We start from the raw sequence: 25,115 nt of genomic DNA on the forward strand, positions 1-25,115 counted from the left end.
CCTTTAGGTCCAAGACTGATTGCTTTAGGAAGTGCAAGACCCTGCTTGAATAAGAATCGCTTTTACTCTTCTCCCCATCATGATTGTGAGTGTGAATACTCACTTCTTGTCAGGTGCTATCTTAGCAGTCATTCTCTGGAATGCTTTGCTTGAGTTCATACTTTGATTCTCTCTCCCTTGAACTATTTTAATAATTCCCTTTGTAGTCCACTTGCCTGAAATCTCTTCTCTATTTTGTCTTCATAATGCCACAAAAGTTGGGGATGCAGAACAGAGGTCTGATGATAATCATATTCATCCTCACTGCCCTGGTCTTACTGAATAGTGTCACAGGCAGTCATGCACGCTGTTCAAACCTTGCAGCAACCTGGCCAGTAGGTAGAAGTTTGTTCATGTTGTAGATGAGAGAGTTAACTCAGTTAAGGTAGGTAGGTATACCTGAAATGGTTATCTTTTTCCTTTAAAGATGCTTCTTTACGTCTTTGTCCACCCTTAGTATCATGCAGAAGGGATGTTGTTTCTTCTTCCCTTTTAGTAGTGAGCATCTTAATCCTATGTGGCTCAGCCAAGGGGCAGTGCTGTGTCCAGGAAGACTGAAAAGTCAGTTGTTACTAATCTTTTGTTCATTCTGATTGTGATGATTTGCAGGTCTTTTGTGGTAGGCATTCTTCCCCCTTTTATTCAATCATAAAAATGGTTCTTGGCACAAAATATGTCTTTCCTAGACTGTTTATGCTTTTGGAGAGTGTATATGGGTCTGTTTTTTCTTGCTTGTGCCTCATTTCCAGTGTGCCCATGCTTGTATGACCATTGGATGCAGTTAACCCAGAAGGATTGTGAAAGGGGTGTTCTGTGTGGAATTCTTTGTAGCACAGAGTCCTGTTGTTGACAGGAAGTACTTTTATGTATTCCTCTTGCCAAACACAGGGCTGAGGTCTTATATCAGGTGGTCAAGTGCCATGGGGCAGGATGTGCCTCCTATTTGGAAGAAAGTGCCTGGGGCCACTTCTTCCCACAGGGTCCCGTAGGAATGTGGAAATGTGTGATTGATGACCTGCCCATACAGACATTATGTGAATTCCTGTAGGACAGGTAGAGATGAAGATATACACTGATGTACATTGCCATCAATCAGTGTATATCAGCAACATATGTACAGTTCACAGAAGCAATCATATCCTTGATAGAAATGTGCTTTCCAGATGATTAGAGCGGTATGTTACCCTGCCTTAACATGTACTCAACTTGAGTCACACTATGATCTAACCTTCAGTTAAATAAAATACAGAAGGTTAGGAATAAAATTATTCCACAACTACATGACAAACTTAGATGCATTACTGAATGCAGTTTTGGAATCTAATCTTCATTATATTTATCAAACCTTTATAGTCATTGAATATAATTCCTTAAAGTGTCAATATGTGCATGGAAAAATTAGTGCTGTATAATCTGTTAAACATATGAATACTTAGCTGTCAAACTCTCCTCCCAGTTTTATATTAATTTTTCTTCCCAAGAAATATTTTTTTATTTTTTGAGAGAGAAAAAAAATCACTTTTTTTTTTCTTATAGAAATTTCGAGATTTCTTTAATCAAAATGAAACCAGTGACTCAACCAGGGATACCTGCGTGATCCTTACAGTGGAAGGGCGAACGTTTCCAGTGGATATCTTTTATCTGCAAAGGTTTGATAAAGCTTGCTTCTCCATGCTGGTGTTTGAACAAGGCTTGAAGTGTGGGATGACAGGAAACTGCATCTGCTTCTAGCACTGAGATGATGCAGAGAAGCATGTGTGTCTCCTGTCTCTGACAGGTGTTCCAGAGCCCTGCTCAGCCCCACTGCTGGACTTGGGTCAAATCTTGACCCTGACATGCAGATCTGCTCAGCCTGTGGTCCTTAGCTCAGCTGGAGAGCAAAGTTGTAGAAGTGGTAAACTGGGGTTTGCCAGGATGCCAAGCAAGGATGTACTGGTAGTGGATAAGAAGGGACATCCTAATGCCTGTACCTATTCAGGGTGAACTAGGACCAGAACCTGGTCTAGTGGCTGATAAATCTAGGGGGCGGTGAACTTCACTTCTCAGTTAAAGATGCCCACCAGGTCCATCTACTCAATCCAGGAGGGAAAGTGAACTGGGAATAGGGTAGGCCTCAGCACTCACTGCTGTCATTGTTTTTTCCTGGCTCAGTATCTGTAAGCATTGATATATTCTTCTTATTTCTTTACAAATACAGCTAAAACGAAGTTCCCTTTTACAGTTTTTGAATGCGGCATCTAATACATACACTATATATGTGTATGTATATATTGAATATCTTTCTTGCAGTAGTAGGGATCAAACCCAGGGCCTTCTGCAGCCTCGCCAAGTATTTTACCACTGAGTTACATGCTTTGCCCTGGGTTACTGTGTTTTATAAAAAAAAAAAAAAAAGAAGAAGAAGACTTCATATTTACTTTATTTTGTACTAGTTACTACTGGGCAGGCTCAAACTAACTTTCATGAAGTTTTGCTGCCAGATTAGTATGGTAATTATTCTATTATTAATGATCATTTTAATGATGAACTTAGTTAAACATATGTCTTTTCAGTCCTGTTCCAGATTATATCAAATCAACTGTGGAAACTGTGGTGAAAATTCACCAGACAGAGGGAGATGGAGACATACTAGCCTTTCTTACTGGCCAGGTAATTCCATTGGGCCTCTCTGATGAACAAAATTGTTAAGGCAAGAATTAATATAGGGTCTGGCTAGCCATTTATTTCATGATTTTGTAGTTACTAAGTTGCATAAAAAATTGTTGAGTTACCTACCAACTAGAGATCAAGGAACCATATTTCCTTCCTCCTGTTCTGTCTATAGAGGGTTAACTTATAGTCTATGGGTATTAGCTAATTCTAAGAAGAAATAGTTGAGTCAGTAAGCTGTTGGGTGGACCAACACTGAATGTTGGTGTATTTTATTGCTGCACATTGCCACCACATGCTTCTATGCTGGTGTGGCCTTCCCGGCTCATCCTGGAGGTGGGAAGTGACCATATTACTGGAAAAACAACTGAACAAGTCTAGTGTTCCCTCTGGATTGCAGTACTCTTCAGAACTCCCCTCCAGCTGTAATATTTTCCACTGTGAGACATTTTCCACAGTTAGTAATCTTTCTGCGGAAACAATATAATGATTTTATAGGCCACGACTTGTTCCTGTTCTTGAAATGCTTTGTTTGCCCACACACATAAATAAGCTGAGTAAAATTATCATTGTTTTTTATTTATTGGGAGCTCTTCACTTAACTGAAGACAGTTTGGTTTCACTAGTTAATATTACAGTTACAGACTTTTACCCCTTTGGGTACCATACTTAATACTATTTGCTCAACAATCAGCCAAGAGGGATGGGTGGCAGCAGTTAATTTCCTGAACTGACCAGCATTAAAACTGTGATTTCTCAACGATATGTGTTTTTATGTGATAAAATGATGGGTCTCAGCTTCCTGGGGTTCTTCGTTCAATGTTTAGGAAGAAGTAGAAGCTGTTGTGTCTATGCTGATTGAGCAGGCCCGAGCCCTGGCTCGCACTGGGATGAAGAAACACCTCCGGGTTCTCCCCATGTACGCAGGGCTGCCTTCCTTTGAGCAAATGAAAGTGTTTGAAAGGGTGTCACGAAGTGTCAGAAAGGTGAGACTCCCCTGGTGGGTGACCAGTGGTGTTTGTAGCCACTTCTAGTCATATTGGCAGGCTTTTACCATCGGTACCACAAAGTCTATATTATTGATTTTTAAAAATTGAAGTGAAGCTTGCTAAACAAGAATGTGTCATTCAGGGTGGATACAACATGGCCCTTCATGTTCTAGAATAAAAAAGACCTGCAGGTCACTGCCTCGGAAAAAAAAAAAAAAAAAGAATGTGTTGTCCAGATTTCAGTCCCATGTTTCTAGACCTCTTAGATCTAAAAGCACATAGGCCATAGAAAGGTCACTCTGACAGTGATGATCAAAGTAGATGACTTCTCTTCTATTGCCAAATTTTTCTCATGACCTAAGAGACGGTCATGGTGGATTGTGATCAGTGAGGAATAATAGATAAATTTTTTACCAGTGTTTCTAAAGCACCTATGTTAAGTACCATTTTGCCTATAGAGCCAAGTTTAAATCAATTAATTCAAGGTGTGGCTACAAAATATTTAGCCTTGAAATTGGGTTGGGGAGGGATGTGATGGGAAAAGGCGTCAGTGGGAGCCAGCTGTGGGAAAAAGTGTCTGTTGATTAAAAGGAGCCAGCTGGTCTGCCTCCTGTTCCTCCCCTCATTGTTTCCCTTTCAGTAGATGACTGTGTAGCAGGTGGCAGAGAATAAAGTAGGTGAGGGTGGTCCGAGGGTCTGCTCTCAATTTTGGCCCTGGGCCAGTGGGCTGTAGCAACCTGAATCTGCCCAGTCAGACATGAACTGCAGCGAACCACCCAGTGCGTTGATGCCACCCTGGAGTTGCTGTGTGCCCCAAAATAAGTTCTTAACCTCAAGTCTCAGTTTATCATGGTTATAAAACATAAATAACACTTTTAGATAGATGATTCTATAGTATAAATCATAACTATTATGTAAAATGTTAGCAGGTTTTTATAAAACGAATTTATAAAAAGTGTCTGAAAAAAGTCCTGAGAGCTCCATATACATCCCCGACTCCTTCCAAGGCAGGTCCCAGTACCTCGCTGTAGCCCAGAGACTGTACTGCAGGCCCTGCTTCTGTCCTCAGGCCCTCCTACCTTTGAAATAAAGCTTCACTTGGATTTCTGGAGGGTTGCAACAGGTCTCAGCCTTATTTTTCAGAGAGGTTCCGTGGCCAGCCGATCTAACATCCCATTGTTATAATGTAGAATGATTACATGCCACATCATAGTAGATTGCTGGATTGTATTTGTAGTCCCTCTCTTCCTCCCTTTTTCCTTCCATTTGGTGAAGAAAAACTCACCTTTGTAGAGGTTTTTTTTTTTCTGGTCCTGGGGTTTGAACTCAGGGATTGTGTGCTGTCCTGAGCCTCTTTGTGCTCAGGACTAGTGCTTTACCACTTGAGCCACAGTGTCACTTACAGCTTTTTTCTGAATGTTTTATTGGATATAAGAGTCTCATGGACTTTTCTGCCTGGGCTGGCTTTGAACCATGATCCTCAGATTTCAGCCTCCTGAGTAGGTAGGATTACAGGTGTGAGCAACTGGCAACTGACTTGTAAAGTTTTTCTGTTCTAAGTAAAATGTGATTTTTTTTTAAAGGAGGGAGATTGGGAGATATTACTGTAAATAGAAGCGATCTGAGGCTATAGAGATTTGTAGCAGTTTGCAAATATTGGAGGAAAATAAAGACTTTGAATGAATCAGGAAAGATTGAGTAACTCTGTTAGGATGTTATATAGCAGATTTAAAAGGGAGTATACTGTTCCCATCCTCAGAGCAAGAGGGCACAGGACTAATCAGCGACTGAAGCCATTCCCATCAAGCCTAGAACTAACAGCCATTGTCTTGCTGCTCCCAGTGTCCCATGGACCTTTCTCCTGACCACAGTAGGAGTTGGGGAGGGATCTGGGCAAGAACTATACACATTTAGATGTTTATCTTTATCTTTTGGGAAGGAAATAGTATGGTTAGGTAACACTGTGTGTTGTGTGTGGGAGAGGCAGACAGCTGGCTCAGGGGGACATTTGCCAGCTTCAGTTATTCTGAGACACCACTGGCCTGGCTTGAGAAATTTAGATCCCTCAATGTGAGCTTCAGCATTTTCCTTCGAGGGGAAAAACAAAACGGAAAGATTCTTCCCAATCCTGATGCATGCTGAGCCAGTTTTCAAGGACTGTCACATAAAAGGGTCATAGTTTAAGGAGCTGGCTTTGAACAGGTATCCTCAGATCTCAGCCTCCTGAGTAGCTAGGATTATAGGTGTGTGCCACCGGTGCCTGGCATAACAGTGTATTTATATAAAGTGAAAAGAACCCAGTGACTTTTCTTCCTACTCTTCTTTTTGTGGTGTGCGTAGGTGATTGTTGCTACCAATGTGGCAGAAACCTCCATTACTATCAGCGGCATTGTGTATGTGATTGACTGTGGCTTTGTGAAACTGAGAGCCTACAACCCCAGGACAGCCATTGAATGCTTGGTGGTGGTGCCAGTGTCCCAGGCGTCAGCCAACCAGCGGGCAGGACGTGGTGGACGCAGCCGCTCTGGAAAGTGTTACCGCCTTTATACAGGTTAGTGCGGCTTTCCTAAAGGGCTTGTGACTTGTAGTTAGCCTGGGCATTGTTATTGAGAAATACTGAACATACTCATCCCTAATGGCAAAAGTTGATGTAAAATTCAGGTCTTGCTCTCAGGGTCCTGTGCCTTTGGGCCTTCACCTTTCTCACTCTAAAAACAGACTTCTTTGCAAGTAGTGTGTTCCACTGAGTCGTCAGCTGCCTGCCAGCTCTGGTCTGGTCTAGTGTCGGGGCCTAGGTCCTTCTGTGGTCTTATAAACCTGTAGCATACATAGGCATACTTACCTTTCCCTTAGCTTAATGTGCTGTTTTTTTGTTTTGTTTTGTTTTGTTTTTTTTGGGTCCGGTCGTGGGGCCTGAACTCTGGGCCTGGGCGCTGTCCCTCAGCTCTTCAGCTCAAGGCTAGCGCTCTGCCACTTGAGCCACAGTGCCACTTCCGGCTTTTTTCTTTTTGCTTATGTGTTGCTGAGGAGTCCAACCCAGGGCCTCATGCATGCAAGGCAAGCGCTCTACCGCTGAGCCACCTTCCCAGCCCGTAATGTGCTGTTTTTTTATCCAGACAGTTTTTTAAAAGGCACATTGTTTCAATGTATTTATCAAAATATTTAAAAAATAATGGTCCTTCCTAAATATAAAAAGAACTCTGCATTACAATGCTGTATGCAGCTGGCCTAGAATCCTGCAGCCTCTTGCTGAAGGCAGAGGAGGACTGTTCTCTGGCTGTGATTGCATTTGACTATCACTTTGATATCAGACAGTTCTGCTTTCTATCCCCAGAGGAAGCCTTTGACAAGTTGCCTCAGTCCACTGTCCCTGAGATGCAGCGCAGCAACTTGGCTCCTGTCATCCTACAGCTGAAAGCACTGGGGATTGACAACGTGCTCAGGTTCCACTTCATGTCGGTGAGTCCAGCCTTTGGTCTGGAGACATTTCAGGGTGATACCAAATACTGTGGCTGGACACACCAGCTCTCTTTTTCCATTGCTTGGCTCAGATGTTGTTTGCCTAACACTCAGACAAGGCACAACTGTGGCTACAGTTCCTGTTTTTAGGTAGTTCCTGTTCTGCCCTGTTCTGTCTGTTGGGGGACAGAGACAAGAGAGTGGGTGATTACAGAGCAGTGTGCTCTGTATTCTGAGAGACAAAGGAGGAGACTTCCACCCTATTAATCATATCTGAGGCAAAATCTGGATTCCAAGTGGGATTTTACCAGCTTGGGAGTACAACTCGGTATGACCAGTTTTATTTCTATTGATTTCCTAAGGCAGGTTGGAGTGGAATTACTGGGCCTAAGGACCAGAGTCCTTTTGTGGGCTCTTGATATGTAGTCTGATCGCTGTACCATGTCTTCAGTAGTGCATGCTGGCCTGGTGCTGGCATTTCCATCCTGCTGTATATTATCTTTTAGACTTTCGCTGTGTGATTGGTGAGAACAGAGATGGAGGTATTATCTTTACCTACTTTCTGTTTGTTCCTCATAAAGTAAATTAAAAAAAAGTTTATTGGACACTTGTTATTTCATTTGAAGTTTTGAGCTATTTAGAATTTGGGTTTATTAGTGACTTTTTTTTTCTTTTTTGCCAGTCCTGGGGCTTGAACTCTGGGCCCGGATGCTGTCCCTGAGCTACTTTCACTCAAGGCTAGTGTTGTACCTCTTGAGCCACAGCACCACTTCTGGCTTTTTCTGTGATTAATTGGAGATAAAAATCTCATGGACTTTCCTTCCCTGGCTGGCTTTGAACTGTGATCCTTAGATCTCAGCCTTCTCAGTAGCTAGGATTACAGGCATCAGCCACCAGCACCCAGCTATTAGTGATTTTTAAAGAGTCCTTAACTATTATAGACATTACTTTTTAATATTTCATATAAATGTTTTTCCTGTTATTTTACTGCTTTTTTGAGGTACAGATGTCTTAAACATATGAGACCTTTCTGCCTTTGTCTTTATGATTTTTATAGTTCTCTTATACATATGAAGCACTAGTTTAGTTACCATGTTTTCACTCACACTTTCTGGAGTATAAGTGTGCTTGCTGGCTGTTTTAGCCTGCTTGTGTTGGTATATGGTGTGATGAGTTTGGGTTTTGGGGTAAGAAACTCCCTGCTGTTACATCATGGTTAACTAGGTGAATAATACAATGCACAAATGCCAGCCCCTCAAATAAAGTAATTGTGTGCTTGCTGTAAGCATAGAGAAAGTGTCCCCTTTGACTATTGCTTGATAGGAGATGATACTAGAAAAAAGAAAACAAACATAACATAGGCAAATTTAATGAGAAGTCCCACATCTAAGAGTAAAGGAAAACTTGGCAGAAATGACCTGTCAATATCTTAAAGAATACAAAGAGCTTTCATCATGTATCATCTAGAGTAGCCCAGAAAGGCCATAAGGGGAGAAGCAGCACAAGCTGTAGACTGGCATTAGGGTATATTCCTTCTCCAGGTTACAGAGAGGAGCAAACTAGCCTAGTCATAAGATCTGATGTCACTCTAACTCAGTGATCAAATACTAAGGAGTGGGCTGGGATGTTGCTGGGTGGTAGAGCACTACTACCTAATGTGTGCAAGGCCCTGGGTTTCATTCCCAGCACTGGAAGAAAACAAAGCATGAGGAAGAGTGGCAAAACCTGAAGCAGGTGCAGTGGGAAGCCCTTCCCCCCTGCCCAGTGCCCCTTTGCTGCTGGCCGTCCTCATGAAGGGTGACCTCATGATGGTGGGGTTTTTTTTTTGTTTTTTTTTTTTAACCATTGGAACTTTCTCCTGAAGAAATAATTCAAAAGAAGAAAAAAGTGTAGATGATCATGTTTATAGCACTGTTTTATATAACATTAAAAATTAGGAAAAAAAATGATGAAAGTACTAACAAAACTTCTGGACAATTAAAAAATGAAAAAAATACAAATGTATCCTTATATATTCTGGCTATTTCTTCATGCGTTATTATTTTTTGTAGTTGAATCAAAGACATGTATAATTTTTATATTTAAGACTGCCACTTAAAGTAATGAAAACCTAGAGGCAGCTCACTTGCCCCTAGCAAGGAAATTGACTTCCCTATAGAGTAGGAAGGTGAAGGAGCATTGTATAGCTCTCCCAAGTAATTATTTGGGGGGTTTTTGTGGGTGCAAGCAACAGGGAAAACAGGCATATATACAGAGAGAAAAACAAAGTACACACACTGTATTCCAAATATGTGAATGCTTACTTATGATCCTCAGTAAGATGTGGTCTTAGTGAATGCTTCATGGTAAATATCTGTTAAATGAAAGTAACAAGGATATGGTTTTTGTGGGGGTTGAAAGGAATATGTTTTTTTCCTCCTATAGTTTGTTTCTATGTGCTTTGTTTGAATATTTTGATTTCAAGTACTTGTACAAAGGAGTTGCCATTCAGCAGAACAGTTTAGTTTTTTTATGATATTTGAAATAGGGTCAGGATTGCAAGAAGTCAAAGAAGACCTTGTTAACTTTGTTTTGTCATTGTTAATGCTGGAATTGGAGCTTTGCATCCTGTTGTGTCCTGTGACCTCAGTGTAGCAGAAGGTCCTGTGAGGGTTTGAAGGCCTGCATTTTTGTGTTGGGGCTTGTAGCTCTGTGAGGGAGAGGCTGGTGGGCCGATGGCAGGGTTGCTCAGCAGTGATGTATTCAGAGCTGGCGGGCAGTAAGCTATTCAGGGTTGTTTCCACCCTCCTGAGTTTGCAGTGTACCTGCGTAGGCAGTCATTACAACTCTGGAAAGTTTGGCTTTGTTCTTGGGCAAACAAAGTAGGTTTGGTAGAGTGGAAATAGACTGTGCCACTGACTGTTCAAATGTCTCTTACTGATTGTACTTTCCTGTCTATAAAGTTGAGCTTACATTTATCACATGAATGCATTTCGAAGAAAAGTTAAGCAGGTCAAGAGAGTACTATTCTTACCTGACTTAGTAGAAATCAAGTAATTTAGGAGAATGCCCTTACTCAGTGCTTAGTAAAGATTTGTAGAGGGAAGGTCACAATATAAGCTTGGCTTAACTGGAGAGTATCTAGCATCCTCTGTTACTTTCAGAAATTCAAAGAAAATACTGTTTTGCGTGCGTGCGTGCGTGCGTGCATGTGTGCGTGTGTGTGTGTGTGTGTGTGTGTGTGTGTGTGTGTGTTAGTCCTAGGGCTTGAATTCAGGGCCTGGGCTGAACTGAAAAAAAAAAACAAAAAAAACAGCCTTTTTGCTCAAAACTAGCACTCTGCCACTTGAGCTACTGCTCCACTTCCAGCTTTTTTGGTAGTTAATTGGATATAAGAGTCTCATAGGCTTTACTGTCTGGGCTGGCTTTGAGCCTTGATCCTTAGATCTCAGCCTTCTGAGTAGCCAGGATTACAGGTGAGACCAACACCCATGCCAAATAATCCACCGTAGGCAAAGCTTGGAGCTGGACTTTGGGTGGTAGAGGTAAATGGCTGCTGTAGTATTGGGGGCTGCCAGGGTTAAGACTATAAAGTCAAGGTAGAGGTGTCTAGGGAGAGCTTAGGAAAATGAAGAGGAGAAGAGATGGGAGCATCCTCCTGATGAGTGGAGGATGAGGGAGGGCCATATGGGGAGCAGCTAATGTAGCTGGGTTTTTGAGGCCAAACAGTACCAAGGTTGCTGAGAAGGCAGGAAGCATATGTCAAAGGCGTCCCCAGCAGTAACAGCATGGGGGCTGGAAGCACTGGTGCATGCTGGAGGGAGAGGGGATTTGAGCCAGAAGTGGTCAGTTTTTTGTTCCTTGCACAGAGAAATTAATTTAGGATGATTTTTATGTGTTTTACAGCCCCCTCCAGCACAGTCGATGGTTCAAGCTTTGGAGTTACTCTATGCTCTGGGAGGTAGGCCTGCTTCCCTTATTATATGTTCTCCTATGAGATGAGAGCTAGGTGGATTCACAGTAGGGTTCTTAGTGTCTTTGGGAATGGGGTTGTTTCTTCTCATATGGCTATAATTTACTCTATTGAAATAGAATTTGAGACCATAATTAGAGTAAAAGCTACTTATAACAATTTATAAAGCATACCAGTATGTGAGTACTTGGGTGGTATTTGCAGAATGTAAGTTTCAAGTTTTTATGTAGCCGTAGTGCTTTGTATTACTTGTGCTTTTAGTGTCATATCTAAGATAACATTGCCTTAGAGCCTAAAGTAGTAGCTCAGTGGTAAGCAGAGTGTTTAGTTTATATGAGAGCCTGGGTTCACACCCATCACCCAAACACAAACCAGCCAAACCCCCAAACAACATTGTAAGGACTGGGGGTGTAGATCAAGTAGTAGAGCACTTGCCTACTAAGCGTGAGCTGTAGGTTCAATTCCCAGTACACAAACACCAACACCTCCCCATCCCTACACACGCACACGCACATGCACACACACACACAACCTTACCCCCATTCAATTTTACTCCATTGATTTTCTTCAAAGAATTTTATAGTTTTCCTTTACATTTAGGCCTGTGGTCCATTTTAGGTAATTTTTTGCTTGTGAAACCGTTTTCCTTCATTATGTTTATGATGTTTCTCTGGAATATATAGTCAATTGTAGGTTTAAAAGTTCTCTACTGATTTACAAGGTCTTCAGTTTTGTCTGCATATGACCAGCCCAAAATAAATGTGTTGGAGTAAGTTTTTGGATTATCTGTATTGAGATATAAGAAATGTTGACTGTGTAGGATTTTTCACTTGGTTGCTTTTCCTCCAGTCACACAGCAAAAGTTAAAATAGTCCAGTGTGGGAACATACCTATAATCCTAATTTCAGGCCAGCCTAAGACCCTATTTCACCCCCTATTTTTCCCCCCCTTCTCCAAAGTTATACTATTCTTTACTGTCTAAATGAGCTGGAAAATGTGGAGAGAAACCCCAGAAGAACAGCCTTTTCTGTCTCACTCTGAGCACTTGTAGTGTTTGTTTTACTCAGTAACGCAATTGTCTATCTCCTGGGAGTCTTGGGAATGTAATGCCTGTATTGGCAAATGCTAGATGCCAATCAGGAAGATGGGGAATTGGAGGAGTTGGCTCAGTTCAGTAAACTGCTTAGGGGCCAGTTGGATAAACAGGTCTAATGTTGGCACCACATCTGGGATTTGGCCAGGGCTGGGATTTAGAGCTCTGAGAGTTGCTGGCCATATGATGGCACATGTTCTATGTGAAGAATGTGGTGTGAGGTAGGCTGCCATCCTTCCAGATCTGACCTGTTGGGTCCTGGGAGTGGGAGAAGATGTAGACGGTGACTGAACAGTAGCCATAAGGAGGTGGTGGAGAACCTGGAGAGCTGTGGTCTCAGGAGCTGGGGGAGAGTAACTGCCAAAACAGAGGGAGCAGAGCCCAGCACTGCTGAGACAGTGGGAAGATGATTGTGGTGTCTTCAAGCTGTTGGGCCAAGAACAGTGTCTGAAACACAGGAGAGAGGGCTGGCTGTGGGCCAGGGAGAGAGTGGGGGCAGAAGTTACAGGGCTATTGTCTTACAATAATGTCCTTGAGGAGAAGTCACTAGACACAGCAAGCCTTTTTTGTTTTTGTTTGTTTTAGCTGGGCTTTTGGGAACTCAGTGGAAATGTCTGATACTGTGATGGCTCTCTGGGGTCAAACCCAGTTTGGTGATGCCTGAATCATCTTTTGGACACTTTTTTTTTTTTTACATTCATCTTGTATTCTCTTACCATTTGTACATCTTCAACAGAATGGTACATGCCTTCTGATTTCTTTTGTTCTTTTGCAGGTCTGGACAAAGACTGTCGCCTAACTGAACCACTTGGCATGAGAATAGCAGAGTTTCCTTTGAATCCCATGTTTGCCAAAATGCTGCTTGAATCAGGTGGGTAGGGCCTGACAGCTCATGTTGATTTTATTTTGGTATCAGAGGAGTTGTTTTCTTGAATTCTGTGAACCCTGGGAGAAGAGAGCCTAATCATGGTTAAACAACAACAGATAATTTACTTTTGACCAATAGTAGTTGTATATGTTTATGGAATACGATGCAGTGTTTCGATCTATGTGTATAGTGTAGAAAGATTCAGTTGGTTAGCATATCTGTCACCTGACCAACTTATTTTCTCTAGAGACAATGTTAAAAATCTATTGTTTTAACATTACTCTTAACTGTGATTACCATGCGGTACAGTTGATCACCGAAACTTAACTCCTAATCTGAAACTTGGTATTCTTAGAGCAACTTCTCACATTTCCTCATCTCTCCTCCTTTTCCACCTTCTTTCCTTGCAGCCTGTGGTAATCGTCTTTCTACTCTATTTCTGTGAGATAGACTTGGTAGATTTCACACGTAATTGAACCAGCTTGGTGAAAGTTAGCTGTAGTGATTTGGAACAACTAGATGGTCTTAGCCTTCCACAGGAAACAGATCCTGAGTGTGGGGCTGGGAGAATCCATACACAGGCAGGAAACTAGGAAGGCAGCAGGAGAGCAGTTTGCTCTGTCCAGTGCCCTGCAGGGTTGGTTGCTGCAGACTCTTTCCCATGATTCAGCAGGCGCAGCAGCCACACAGTACCATCCTGCCCTTGTTAGGCTTTGGGCTTCCCAGACAAAGGAGCACTTGTGAGAGGCAGGACACTTGTGGCACCTTGCAGAAGGGCCAGGGCAAAGAAACAGGAGAAGGCACACCCCACACTCCCCGTTCCTAGCTTGTGCCAGGATTGCAGATATCCACATGGGAGAGGAGGGAGTAGGTAGGTGTGCGGCTGGCCTGCCCTTGGTGATGGAGCCCTCAGTGTTAGTACTGAAATGCAGAAGAGCAGCTCCTTTTGCCAAAGTTCTTCATACTGCCATGTATATAGGATATTCTAGCTGGTTGAATGAAGCACTTGACAAAGAAACTCTGGAAGCACTATCTTTACATTTGCATGTGGTACAAAGAAAATACTAGAGGGGCTGGGAAGGTGGCTCAGTGGTAGAGCGCTTGCCTTGCATGCCTGAGGCCCTGGGTTCGATTCCTCAGTACCACATAAGCAAAAAAGAAAAAAGCCGGAAGTGGCTCAAGTGGTAGGGCGCTAGCCTTGAGCTGAAGAGCTGAGGGCAGCGCCCAGGCCCAGAGTTCAGTCCCCAAGACCGGACCCAAAAAAAAAATAAAAATAAAAGAAAATACTAGAAAATGTCCTTCATTTCTTGTAGCTACATTGCTGACATTTTTTTTTTTAAAGTGATGCTGGATTAGAGTGAGGGCCTTGCACATGTACTGAACCTCAGAGCCAAACACAGCCCAGCTTGTTGATTCTTACATAATTGTAAACATACTTTTTATTTTCTAGGAAATTTTGGCTGTTCTCAGGAAATTCTAAGCATTGCAGCCATGATGCAGATCCAGAATATCTTTGTGATCCCTTCAAACCAGAAATCTCAGGCAGTAAGTGCAGTCTCCTTCCCAAGCTGCTCATAGTCTTACTTCATTTTGAGCATCTCTTGTTAAAACTTACCAGAATCTACTGAAGACAAAGCTAGGCAAGTGCTATTGGTTCACATTTTAAGTGTTTCCTGTGTGTATGACATTGTGCAAAGTGCTTTACCTGTACAATTTCATTTTATCTTCAAAATAAACCTTGGATGTAAGTGCTGTTACTGTGTGTGTGTGTGTGTGTGTGTGTGTGTGTGTGTGTGTGTGTGTGTGTGTGTGTGTGTGTGTGTGTGTGTGTGTGTGTGTGTGTGTGTGTGTGTGTGTGTGTGTGTGTGTGTGTGTGTTATATGTTATATGTTACCATATATATCAGGGTCTAGATGCTGTCCCTAAATCTCTTTGTGCTCAAGGCTAGTGCTCTACCACTTGTGGTTTTTGATTGGTTAATTGGAGATAAGAATCTCATAGGGACTTTTCTGCCTGGGCTAGTTTTGATCTGTGATCCTCAGATCTCAGCCTCCTGAGTAGTTAGGATTATAGTGCCTGCTGCTGTTAACATATTTTAAAGATTGGCACTGAACTATTAGGAAACTCCTTCATGGTTGCACAACTGGAATTGGAGGAGCAGGCTTTCATAATCTAGACTTTAACCCTTGCATTGCTGACTTCAGGTGCCCTTTTGGAGAACTGCCACTCAGGCTACTCTGCAGAAACATTGGGGGGGGGGGGTATGTTAGCGGTGTTTCAGATGAAGCATTCAGAGCTAGAACTGAGATGGCCAGACTGCCTAAGACCTGCTTAAATAGGTCGAGTTGGAAAAAAAAGTTTGAGTATTGCTGAGTACCAAGAGGGAGGAGATAGAAGGATGGAGGTGGATCCTGGGGGAGTGGATTGTGCAGGGGAAGGAGCCCTTTCTCAAGGGTTGTCACCTCCTAGAGAGTCCTGTCTACAGATTACGGGGTTTCTTGCCTCCACAGCCCAGTAGTGCCATCTATTTCCTCAGGATTCTTATTTATTTAACTCTTTATTGACCTTCTTAACAGCCCTACCTCAGGACACACAAACGAAGTTGCAAAGGGAGAAAATGGAAGTTCTTATCTCTTTGTCTAAAATTCCAGTAAATGTCCTTTCCCAGCCATTCCCTGATTTCTTTTTCTCCTCTTGACACTTCCTATAGTTTCTTTTCTTCTTGTAGTTCCTTCACTAACTTTTATTCATTATTGTAACTCAAATGCTCACAACAGTGCTTGTTCTAAGGTTAGTGCTTGGCAAAAATCTGCGGAGAGAAAAAAGAAGGGAAGGGTATGTGACACTTACTTCAGGAGAAGAGTTCTGGAGTTAATGAAAAGATTTGCCTTCTTGATGTATCTGTACCTCAATCCCATGGGAACAAATCATCATTCAGGATCTTACAGAAAGAATTCGGTGATGGAGTGTGAAAGGACTGCAGCTAGCTCGTGTTGGCCTTGGGGTGTGGCATAGTCAACCCCTTCCCCCCCCAGGAGCCTACACCATGTTGGGATGGGAGAGAATGCTTCTGAGAGAAACCATTCCGACTGGATCGGGGAAGGCTGAGACAGGGACACAGGCATCCGGTTCTGGTGCCTGGGACTTTATAGTTCATTATTTTCATCCACAGCCATCTTGACAAAGAAGTTTAATTTCCAGATTTTAGAGATAAGGACATTGAGGCCAAGCAGGGTTAAGTAACGAAGCCAAGGGCTTTTAGGAATGCGGCAGGGCTGGGAGCAGTGTGAGCCAGGCTCCCTTCTGAATCCACAGCCATACGCTGTTGATCTTGCAGTGCCTCTCCCAGTCCTAGTACAAGGGGTTTGTGGAGATCAACTTGTAAATGAAGCTTTATTTGTTCCAGATTCGAGTGCACAGGAGATTTGCTGTGGAAGAAGGTGACCACCTCACCATGCTCAATGTGTATGAAGCATTTATCAAAGTAAGCATAGCTGTGGTTCACACACCCAAAACCCAACTTGCAGTGACGTAGGAATTCACAAAGAACCAGAGGAGACCCTCTATTTCATATAGGGATTCTTGCCACATAGTGTTCCTGGAAGGAATACAGGATTCGTTCATTGTTCTTCCTTGGTTGGAGACATGGCACCCTAGTGGTGTGCTGGCTGCTCAGTGCCTACATCCAGTGTCCTCCCAGTCTGTACATCTACTGTGTAGTGGACAGAAAGGCAGCATTTGAAAACACGTCCTGCCACATGGCAGTGTTGAGAACAACTTCAAGTCTTGGATGAACCTTCAAAGTTGTCCCAGCTGCCAAGAGAAGATGCGTAGGCAAGTGTCTGTCATCACATACCTGGACCATATTTGCTACAGTCCGTGTTAACTTTCATCCTTCATGTTCAGTAAAGCCATGAACAAGTAAGAGAGCTTAAAGGTTTCACCAAATATCTTCAAAAGACTGAAGCTGATGAAAATGGTGAAAACAGAAACCTCATATAAAGAAAAGGGAATGATATTTTGTATTTTCACTATTTGTAGGGCTTGAACTCGGCCTGGGCACTGTCCCTGAGCTCGTTTGCTCAAGGCTAGTGCTTTACTACTTTGAGCCATAGTTCCACTTCCAGTTTCCTGGTGGTTAATTGGAGAGAAGAATGCCACAGACTTTCCTGTCTGGGCTGCCTTTGAATCACAATCCTCAGATCTCAGCCTCCAGACTAGTTATGTTTACAGGCATGAGCCACCAGCACCCAGTCTCTTTTGTATATGAAGACAGGATTTATTCTGTAGTAAGGTCAGTGCTGGGATTATAGGTATACACTATCTGTATTTATTTCCCTTTTATCCAGTTCTGGGGATGGAATTAGGCCTCATACTTGCTAGGCAGGTTAACTACTACTTTGGCCATGCCTCCAGCGTTTTCTTTTTGTGTTGGTTATTTTCAAAGTAGAGTTGTTTTATGACAGGGCTAGTCTGGGCTATCTGTGCTTCCCACATTGCTGGGTATGATAGACATGTATCACTGTTTTGTGCCTGGGTTGTCCTTGACTGTGATCTTCCAATCTCTGCCTCCAAATAGCTTGGATCACAGACTTGAGCCATTATGTTTGACTTGTATTCATTTCTTTATTTTTATTTTTACTTTTTGTTGGTCGTGGGGCTTGACCTCAGGACCTGGCCACTGTCCCTCAGCTCTTCAGCTCAAGGCTAGCGCTCTACCACTTGAGCCATAGGGCCACTTCTAGCTTTTTCTGCTTATGTGGTGCTGAGCAATCGAATCCAGGGTCTCATGCATGTGAGGCAAGCACTCTACCACTGAGCCACCTTCCCAGCCTCTATTTACTTCTTAAGATGCTTCTTTTACCAGAGATATGAGAAAGATTTTTCCAGTTAGTGAGTGGCTTTTGGAATAATAAACCCCTATCTCTTTACCAAGACTTATGGATACAGTTAAAATTCTTTTGCTCAAGTTTCCTTTTTTTGTTGTTTGTTTGTTTTTGTTTTTTTTTTTTGTCAGTCGTAGGGCTTGAACTCTGGGCCTAGGCACTGTCCCTGAGCTCTTCAGCTCAAGGCTAGGACTCTACCACTTGCACCACAGTGCCACTTCCAGTTTTTTCTGTGTATGTGGTACTGAGGAATTGAACCCAGGACTTTATGTATGCTAGGCAAGCACTCTACCACTAAACCACGTTCCCAGCTCCTCACCATGTTTTCGCTAGCTGCAGATTGCATTATTATTGGAAAATCCTATATAAATTACATTTTCTTATTTTTTTTTAAACTTTCCTGCCTGGCTTGAGCAGTAATATAATCAAAGACATGGTCATACTTCAGAATGCAGAAGAAAATTAAGGATTACTGGCAGAAAAACCATACTTAGGGGACAAATAAGGAACACTTGGAGATAGTTCCAGCATGTGACAAGAGTCATAAAGTGTAGGCCAAAGCCTACCCAATAATAGAGATTGGTTGAGAGTGAATTTCTGGCAGGTGGCTCTTTCTCATTGGGCTTAGATTGACAGCAGCTTCTGTGTCCTTCTCATTCACTCCTCAGTGCAGAGAGCAAGGGAGATTGTAAATGTAGAGAGATGGGACAAAAACATAACAAAACCAAAGAACCAGATATGACATGAAGTTGTCTCCAGATGATAATGTCTCCCCATATTGGGTCTCAGCTTTCCTAATGCTCTGTCTGTCCTGCCCCATTGTTCTGCAGCACAATAAAAACTCCCAGTGGTGCCAGGAGCATTTCCTGAATTACAAGGGGCTTGTCAGAGCTGCAACTGTGCGAGAACAGTTGAAAAAGCTGCTTGTGAAGTTTCAGGTGCCCAAGAAGTCCAGCGAAGGTGAGTGGGTGTGAAGTGGCCCTGTGGTGACTTCCCTTTCTTTGCTTAGCTGTGGGTTGATAGGTGGTGGCATGGCGTGCTGTCCCTACATCAGGCTTCGCAGCTTGAACTACTTAATCAATGAAAACCTGAAGGTAAAGTTTGTGTTTCTCTCAAGGTGATCCATCCATTTTTTATTTCTGAGGCTTCTTACCAAGATTTTTAAAGCTATGATGGCATATAAGAGTCTTAACACCGACAATGGTGTGTCTACGGGTATGGATTTGTGTTTAAGGCAGAGAGAGCAAGTTCATGTGGAAGTGAAAGGAAAGCCCTGAAAGAAGGGAGACTCTCCGGAGTGAGTGCCAAAGAGGAGTCCACTGGAGTCCTCTCCGAGGGTGGTTATTTTAGTATGGGGCTCCTCCCCTATATCCTCCCCTGGGCTTTGCACTGATTTCTCAATGGCTTGTACATATGCTGTCCTGGCTCTTTTCATTGGTTAAGTGGGAACCCAGGGCATTATGGGAAGATGTATTTGAATGGGAACCCAAGTTATCATGGGAATAAGAAGCATCATGACAGGCCAAATATTATCTGCCACATTTATGACCACTACGTTTTATTTCTACCTTCACACATCATACAATTAATATAATGATGGTCATTGCAAGAAAATTAATTTAATTGAATAAAGTTCACGGCTATTACATACACATCGTATTTTCTTTTCAGATGCAAGTGTTAATAAAGCAAAACCATGTGTTTAGTGTAGGTGGTCACCTGGGGTAAGGCAGGTAGTCCCGTGTCATGTGGTCTCTGGCCTGTAGCACTGGTCACGGTGGCTGTGGAAGACATGGTAGGGTGGACTAGTGTTGGGCTCTGCAGACTTCTCTCTTTCTTCTCCCTCTGTGAGGCATAGCGGTTGTGCCCTGAGTGGGTGGAGTTATGGGAAAGGCATCATTCAGGATAACACAGCTGATAGTCAGCAGAGCCCAGTTGTTGCTGCTCATCAGCCTACATTTTGGAGGTGACATATCTGTGCATCTGTTTAGCAGCAGTTCCTTTTTTTGTGTGTATGGTGTGGGTGTGTACGCAGTACTGGGGACTTAAACTCAAACACTCATGTTCTCAGTTTTTTTGTTCATGGCTGGTGTACTACCACTTGAGCCACACCTCCCGTTCCAAGTCCTCCTGATAGTCTTAATTATGTCTTAGACGCTCAGCCACATTCTCAACCCTACAAGTTTTCTGCTATCATTTTTTGAGTGCCTCTAGCAGGCCAGTTAGTGTTCTGTGTTAATGTTATTTTATTTGTTTGGTGTGGGGGTTTGAACTCCAGAGGCTTGTGTTGTTCCATGTGAGCCATACTCTTCCAGTCCTAATGCTCACAGCAGCTCTGAACTGTGTGCTGCTGTGGCTGCATTTTATAGATGAGAATCATGAGGCTCACTTGCTGAAGTATACACACAGTGAGTGTAATGTGCAGGCAGTTTTATTTCAGGGCCTTATTTTGTCCAAGAGCAAGAACCAGGTCTTTTGTCATTTCTCAGTCACCTGCTCTTAGCATAAAGGCAAATATGGGCTGCCTCGGATTGTGCTGGCGGACATTTATTTGGCAAGGAGAGACACAAGGCTGGGCTGGTTCAGGCGATGAGCAGCCTGGAGGCATGAGGGAGGGCAGTCAGGCCTGGATCCTGTGCATTCCAGCACAGGCCTGAGCATGCAGAGCCTAGAGCCAGAGAGCATGTCATCATCACTGTTGCTGCCTTGGGCAGGTGATCCAGATCCCGTCCTGAGATGCATCGTCGCGGGATTCTTTGCGAATGCAGCCAGGTTTCATTCTACTGGAGCTTACAGGTAACATGATACTTCCTGACGTCATTTGTAAAGGGGAGTCTTTAAAGTGACAAAAACAGAAATCAATGGGCAAACAAAAGAAATCAGATTATTTTGAATTATACCATGCCTCCTTCCAGAACTGATTAGAAGATAGCTTTACGCAGATTATTTTAACTCTGCAAGGGGCTCTAAATACTCAGTGTGTCCACATGTTGCATAAGGTGACAGTTCTAACCATGGAATTGTCAGACTGCAGGAAGCCATTAATCTGCTTTCTCAGGGAAGTTATTTTACCATTGAGTAGTTTTGTCTTTAGAGTCCTTTAGGCCCTAGACACTGGTACATTGTGCTCAGGATGTCTTGGAGCTGGGCAAGTATCTTTTCCTGCAGCCTTAGTTCTTCTAGTCCTTTTTCCAGGTACACAGGAAACTGCCTGTCGCCAATGCCTTTACCATATTCAAATACAGTGAAAGCCAAAGTGTACTTAGACTGTCTTCTCCAAGCTAAATCTTCCTAGTTTGTTGGAATTGCTACTTGACGTCTGCCCCTCCTGACCATTGGCTTAATGTGGTCTCATAACTTACTGTTAGCTATGAAGTTTAGCCATCATTTTATCATTGGATTTTTTTTCTCCTACTTTCTCTGCTGTTGTGGATAGGACTCATAACCTTGCACATGTTAGGCAAGTATTCTACCACTGAGCCACGTAAGAGTAGACAGGCCTGTTGCCAAGGCTATGAACTTGGAATTTTTCTGCTTTGGCTGCCTACTAAATAGCTGGGATTACAGGCATACGTCACCATACCTGGCTCTTTCCTTATCCCTAATAAAAGGCTTTTTTTCTGAGTTCTTTTTTGGATTTCCTCTCATTTTTTTGCCGTTAGTCTTTTCTTTGGAAGGCTGTACTTTTTTTTCCCCCCTCAGAAAATATTAGACTCTGTTTTCTGACAAGTTCCCTTTCCCAGGACACTAAACTTCTGTTAAAGGGTCCAGAATTCAGTGAATGTTTTTAATTTTGGCAGCCAGATCTGCTCAATCTAGTATGCTGGAAGCTGTGTGAACATTAAATCGAGGCATGTACCTTGTCTTTAGTGAACTCTCATTAGTCCAGGTCAGCGGTCTAGCTCCTTAGGGCTGCTGCCTGTCCTGGGGGGGTGGGGGGGGCTCTGCCACCTTGATCTCTGTGTGGAGGCACCCCTTCTTTTTGGGAGGGGAGACCCCTTTTGGAGAGGCCTGAGCTCCCCCAGTCAGTGCCAACTTGGGCATTTTGATTGTCTTTCTCATTTTAAGAGTGTCACTTAGCCATGGTGATGGGCTTTTTACAAATTTCATCAGTGTCCTCAACAGAAATAGGGGTTATGTGAAAGGCTCTGGCCAGTCATTTTTTTGGAGATGAAATTTAAGGTGGTCATCTGGCTTTGTGATGGGGCCAGCAGGACACCTGGCAGACAGACCCAGTGCCCACAGAAACACACATATTATTCATGCCTGGTGATCTGCTCTTGCTGGTAGTTATGTGCACAGTTAATAGTTTGAATTAAATTGAATCAAATCTGAGACAGAATTGGAAGTAATACATGTTTCAGAGAATCTAATAATCCCACACTGAGTTCACTTTTTCCACCATTTCAACTTCCTCTGTGGTCTTTAACCTTAATATTTAACTGGCTGTACTAGGAAAGCTTATAGAGACTCACATTGTTCTTTCTGACTTGAAGGGAATTGTTGGGAAAGAACCTGCAGATTATAAACACACACACACACACAGAGGCAGATCACTGTATTCTGATTTTTCTGCACACCCACACATTGCTCTTCTCTTTTCTCCATGATTTATTCTTCACTTTAAAGGTGGGGGTGGCTGCAGGTGGCATTTACCCTTGGTGCATATTTTGATAATGTTAAAAACTGGGAAAGCTGGGTGCCAGTGGCTCACAACTGTAATCCTAACTACTGAGATCTGAGGATTGTGGTTTGAGGCCAGCCCAGGCAGGAAAGTCTGTGAAACTCTTATCTCCCAATTAACCACCAGTAAACCGAAAATGGAGCTGTGACTCAAAGTGGTAGAGTGGTAACCTTGAGCGAAATAGCTCAGGGACAACACTCAGGCCCTGAGTTCAAGCCCCATGCCCAACAAACAAAACAAAACTGTGGTCTTGTGAAGTGCCTTAGACAAATTGTGTCTTCCAAGGACTATCCGCGATGACCATGAGCTGCATATCCACCCCGCGTCCGTCCTCTACGCAGAGAAGCCGCCACGCTGGTAAGTCCCTCTGCTGCCAGGTGAGGCCAGCCTGCCTGCCTGCCTTGAAGCAGGTCACCACAGGGTTCCCAGAGCAGGGTCCAGGGCCTGGAGTACAGGTGCTCCCCAGGGTTGGTGGACTTGGTGATTCTGCTGAGCCGCCCTCAGGGTCTCTGATCTTACAAAGCTCCTTTAAGCAAACAGTGGTGTGCGATGAGCTCTGCACCCAGCACAGCCAGCATAGGTGATGTCAAGAAGGTCCGGTTGCAGTCCAGCTGGAGATGGCTTTGCCAGAGGAGTGTTGGAAATGCTGTGGATGGCTCCTCTATGGAGGACAGACAGAAAGGACTTTAAAGGGCTTTTAGTCTGAGGAGTCGATGGGGAACGCATGTCAGTAGGAGCAAAGCCCGTGTCTGGGGGTTGGACATCACTGTTACAGCTGGCAAGCTGACCCTGTGTCAGTCTGAAGCACTGGCTGGCAAGGAAGGGAGAAGTGCAGAGGTGGGGGAAGGCAATGTTTCTTTAAAAGTAATTTGTCAATACTGTATTTTACAGAAATATTGATTGGCAATGTGTCAGGACAGTGCCGGTGGTTCTTTACCACTGACAGACCTGGGAAATAGGCAGGGGCATGCGTGCATAGATAGAGGGTAGAAAGACCTATTGCAGGATGGCTGGTGTATTTTCGGGTTTTATGGTTTGAAGAACACTCCGGAAGCTCAATATCTCCTAATGTCCCCTGGCTCCTGAGTTTTAGGTGAGGCTTTTTCCTTTGACAGGTCTGTATACCCTTGTAACTTGAACTCCAAATAAGATACAAAGTATTTTCATCACTTTGCGAAGTTCCTTTGTGTCTCTTTAGAACCATTTCCCAGTCCTTTTCATAATCAGACAAGCCTTTGCCTGTGTTAATGCGCTTCCTAATTGAGTCCTTAAGTTCTTTTCAGAGCTCCATAAATGTGGACTAAAGCTTCTTTGTGGGTGATTGTGGTGTCTTAGGAGTCCTGTGGGGTGTATAGCTCATTTGTAAAGCACACTGTGACACTGTGTGATGCCCCCTTCCCCTGTTCCCCCTCCCCCTACCCCCGGCCAAGAGGCTCAGAGAGCAGCCTGAACACCCGTGCTTGCTACAGGGCCTGTGCGGAGCACACACCAATAAATGCAGGAGGGCCCTGCAGTCATGCCTCTTGTTTGTTTCAGGGTTATCTACAATGAAGTCGTGCAGACCTCCAAGTATTACATGAGGGATGTGACCGCCATAGAATCTGCCTGGCTGCTGGAGTTGGCTCCACACTTCTACCAACAAGGAACGGTAGGGTAAACCATCTACCCAGCTGCTGTAGCAGCCCCCTCCTGTCGAGAAGTATATGCTGCCTCTCCAATTCAGTGCCTAGTGTTGGTCAGGTACTACTGAATACCCAAACATTCCAGCTGAAAGCACTCACTCATGTGCTTCACAAGGAAGACAGTGAAAAACAAGTCCCTCCAACTTCTTAAGGAAAAAATAGCTCCAGCCCTTCTTTCTCCCTTCACTTCTCAAAAGCACGCCTAAAGAAATCCTCTCACATTTGTTTCTCAGACTGATTTTTATTAACATCTATTAATTGTACAAAGGGGTTTTATTGTGGTATTTCCATATGTGCATGTAATGTACTTAGATCATTTCACTCCCTGCTCTTTCCCCTCCTCCTTCCTTAAACAGGTTATAATGAATTTCATTATTCTGCTTTCATGCATGCACCATCAGAGTACTTTGATCATCCCCCTCATCCTCTCCGTCAGCCTGCCCATCATATACTGATTCCCTTCTTCCAACCAGTCCCCATGTTACACTTCTGTCACTCAACATGGACTTGCTTTCAGAACAGTCACTGCCCAGAGGCCAAGTGGGTGCCAGCCGCCGCCACAGGTGCTGGTTGAAACCCTTGGGCAATGAATGCTGAGCAGCGGGACTGTCACCTTTGTCACACCTTCCTGGCGTGGCAGCCCCAGTGGTACCAGTGGGCTTGTGAGATTTGCACGATACTTTATAGCTTTGTGTTCTTCATTTCTGCCAACGTGGTCCTTTCATTATCATTCACAGGCCTCCACTCTTCTAACAAGATTGGAATGGAAAGGCAGTGTTATATTTGGAAGGCTGACAGATAAATTAGAGTTCAC

At 43.5% G+C, this 25,115-nt stretch overlaps 1 protein-coding gene across 2 annotated transcripts in view; it reads left to right on the forward strand.

Moving 5' to 3' along the window:
* LOC138804075 (probable ATP-dependent RNA helicase DHX35) overlaps positions 1-25,115 on the forward strand; it is a 57,138-nt gene that overhangs the window by 26,243 nt on the left and 5,780 nt on the right. For both annotated transcript variants that reach the window (XM_069988352.1, XM_069988353.1), the window contains 13 exons: positions 1,576-1,688; positions 2,592-2,688; positions 3,516-3,674; positions 6,018-6,228; positions 7,012-7,136; positions 11,022-11,076; positions 12,957-13,052; positions 14,500-14,594; positions 16,456-16,533; positions 18,766-18,895; positions 20,650-20,731; positions 22,905-22,976; positions 24,156-24,267. In XM_069988352.1, coding sequence (XP_069844453.1) covers positions 1,576-1,688; positions 2,592-2,688; positions 3,516-3,674; positions 6,018-6,228; positions 7,012-7,136; positions 11,022-11,076; positions 12,957-13,052; positions 14,500-14,594; positions 16,456-16,533; positions 18,766-18,895; positions 20,650-20,731; positions 22,905-22,976; positions 24,156-24,267 — 1,425 coding nt within the window. The remainder of the gene's footprint in view (positions 1-1,575; positions 1,689-2,591; positions 2,689-3,515; positions 3,675-6,017; positions 6,229-7,011; positions 7,137-11,021; positions 11,077-12,956; positions 13,053-14,499; positions 14,595-16,455; positions 16,534-18,765; positions 18,896-20,649; positions 20,732-22,904; positions 22,977-24,155; positions 24,268-25,115) is intronic.

The sequence above is a fragment of the Dipodomys merriami genome, unplaced genomic scaffold (assembly GCF_024711535.1).
Source record: "Dipodomys merriami isolate MVZ:Mamm:240054 unplaced genomic scaffold, mDipMer1.0.p SCAF_354, whole genome shotgun sequence".
NCBI classification, from domain to species: Eukaryota; Metazoa; Chordata; class Mammalia; order Rodentia; family Heteromyidae; genus Dipodomys; species Dipodomys merriami.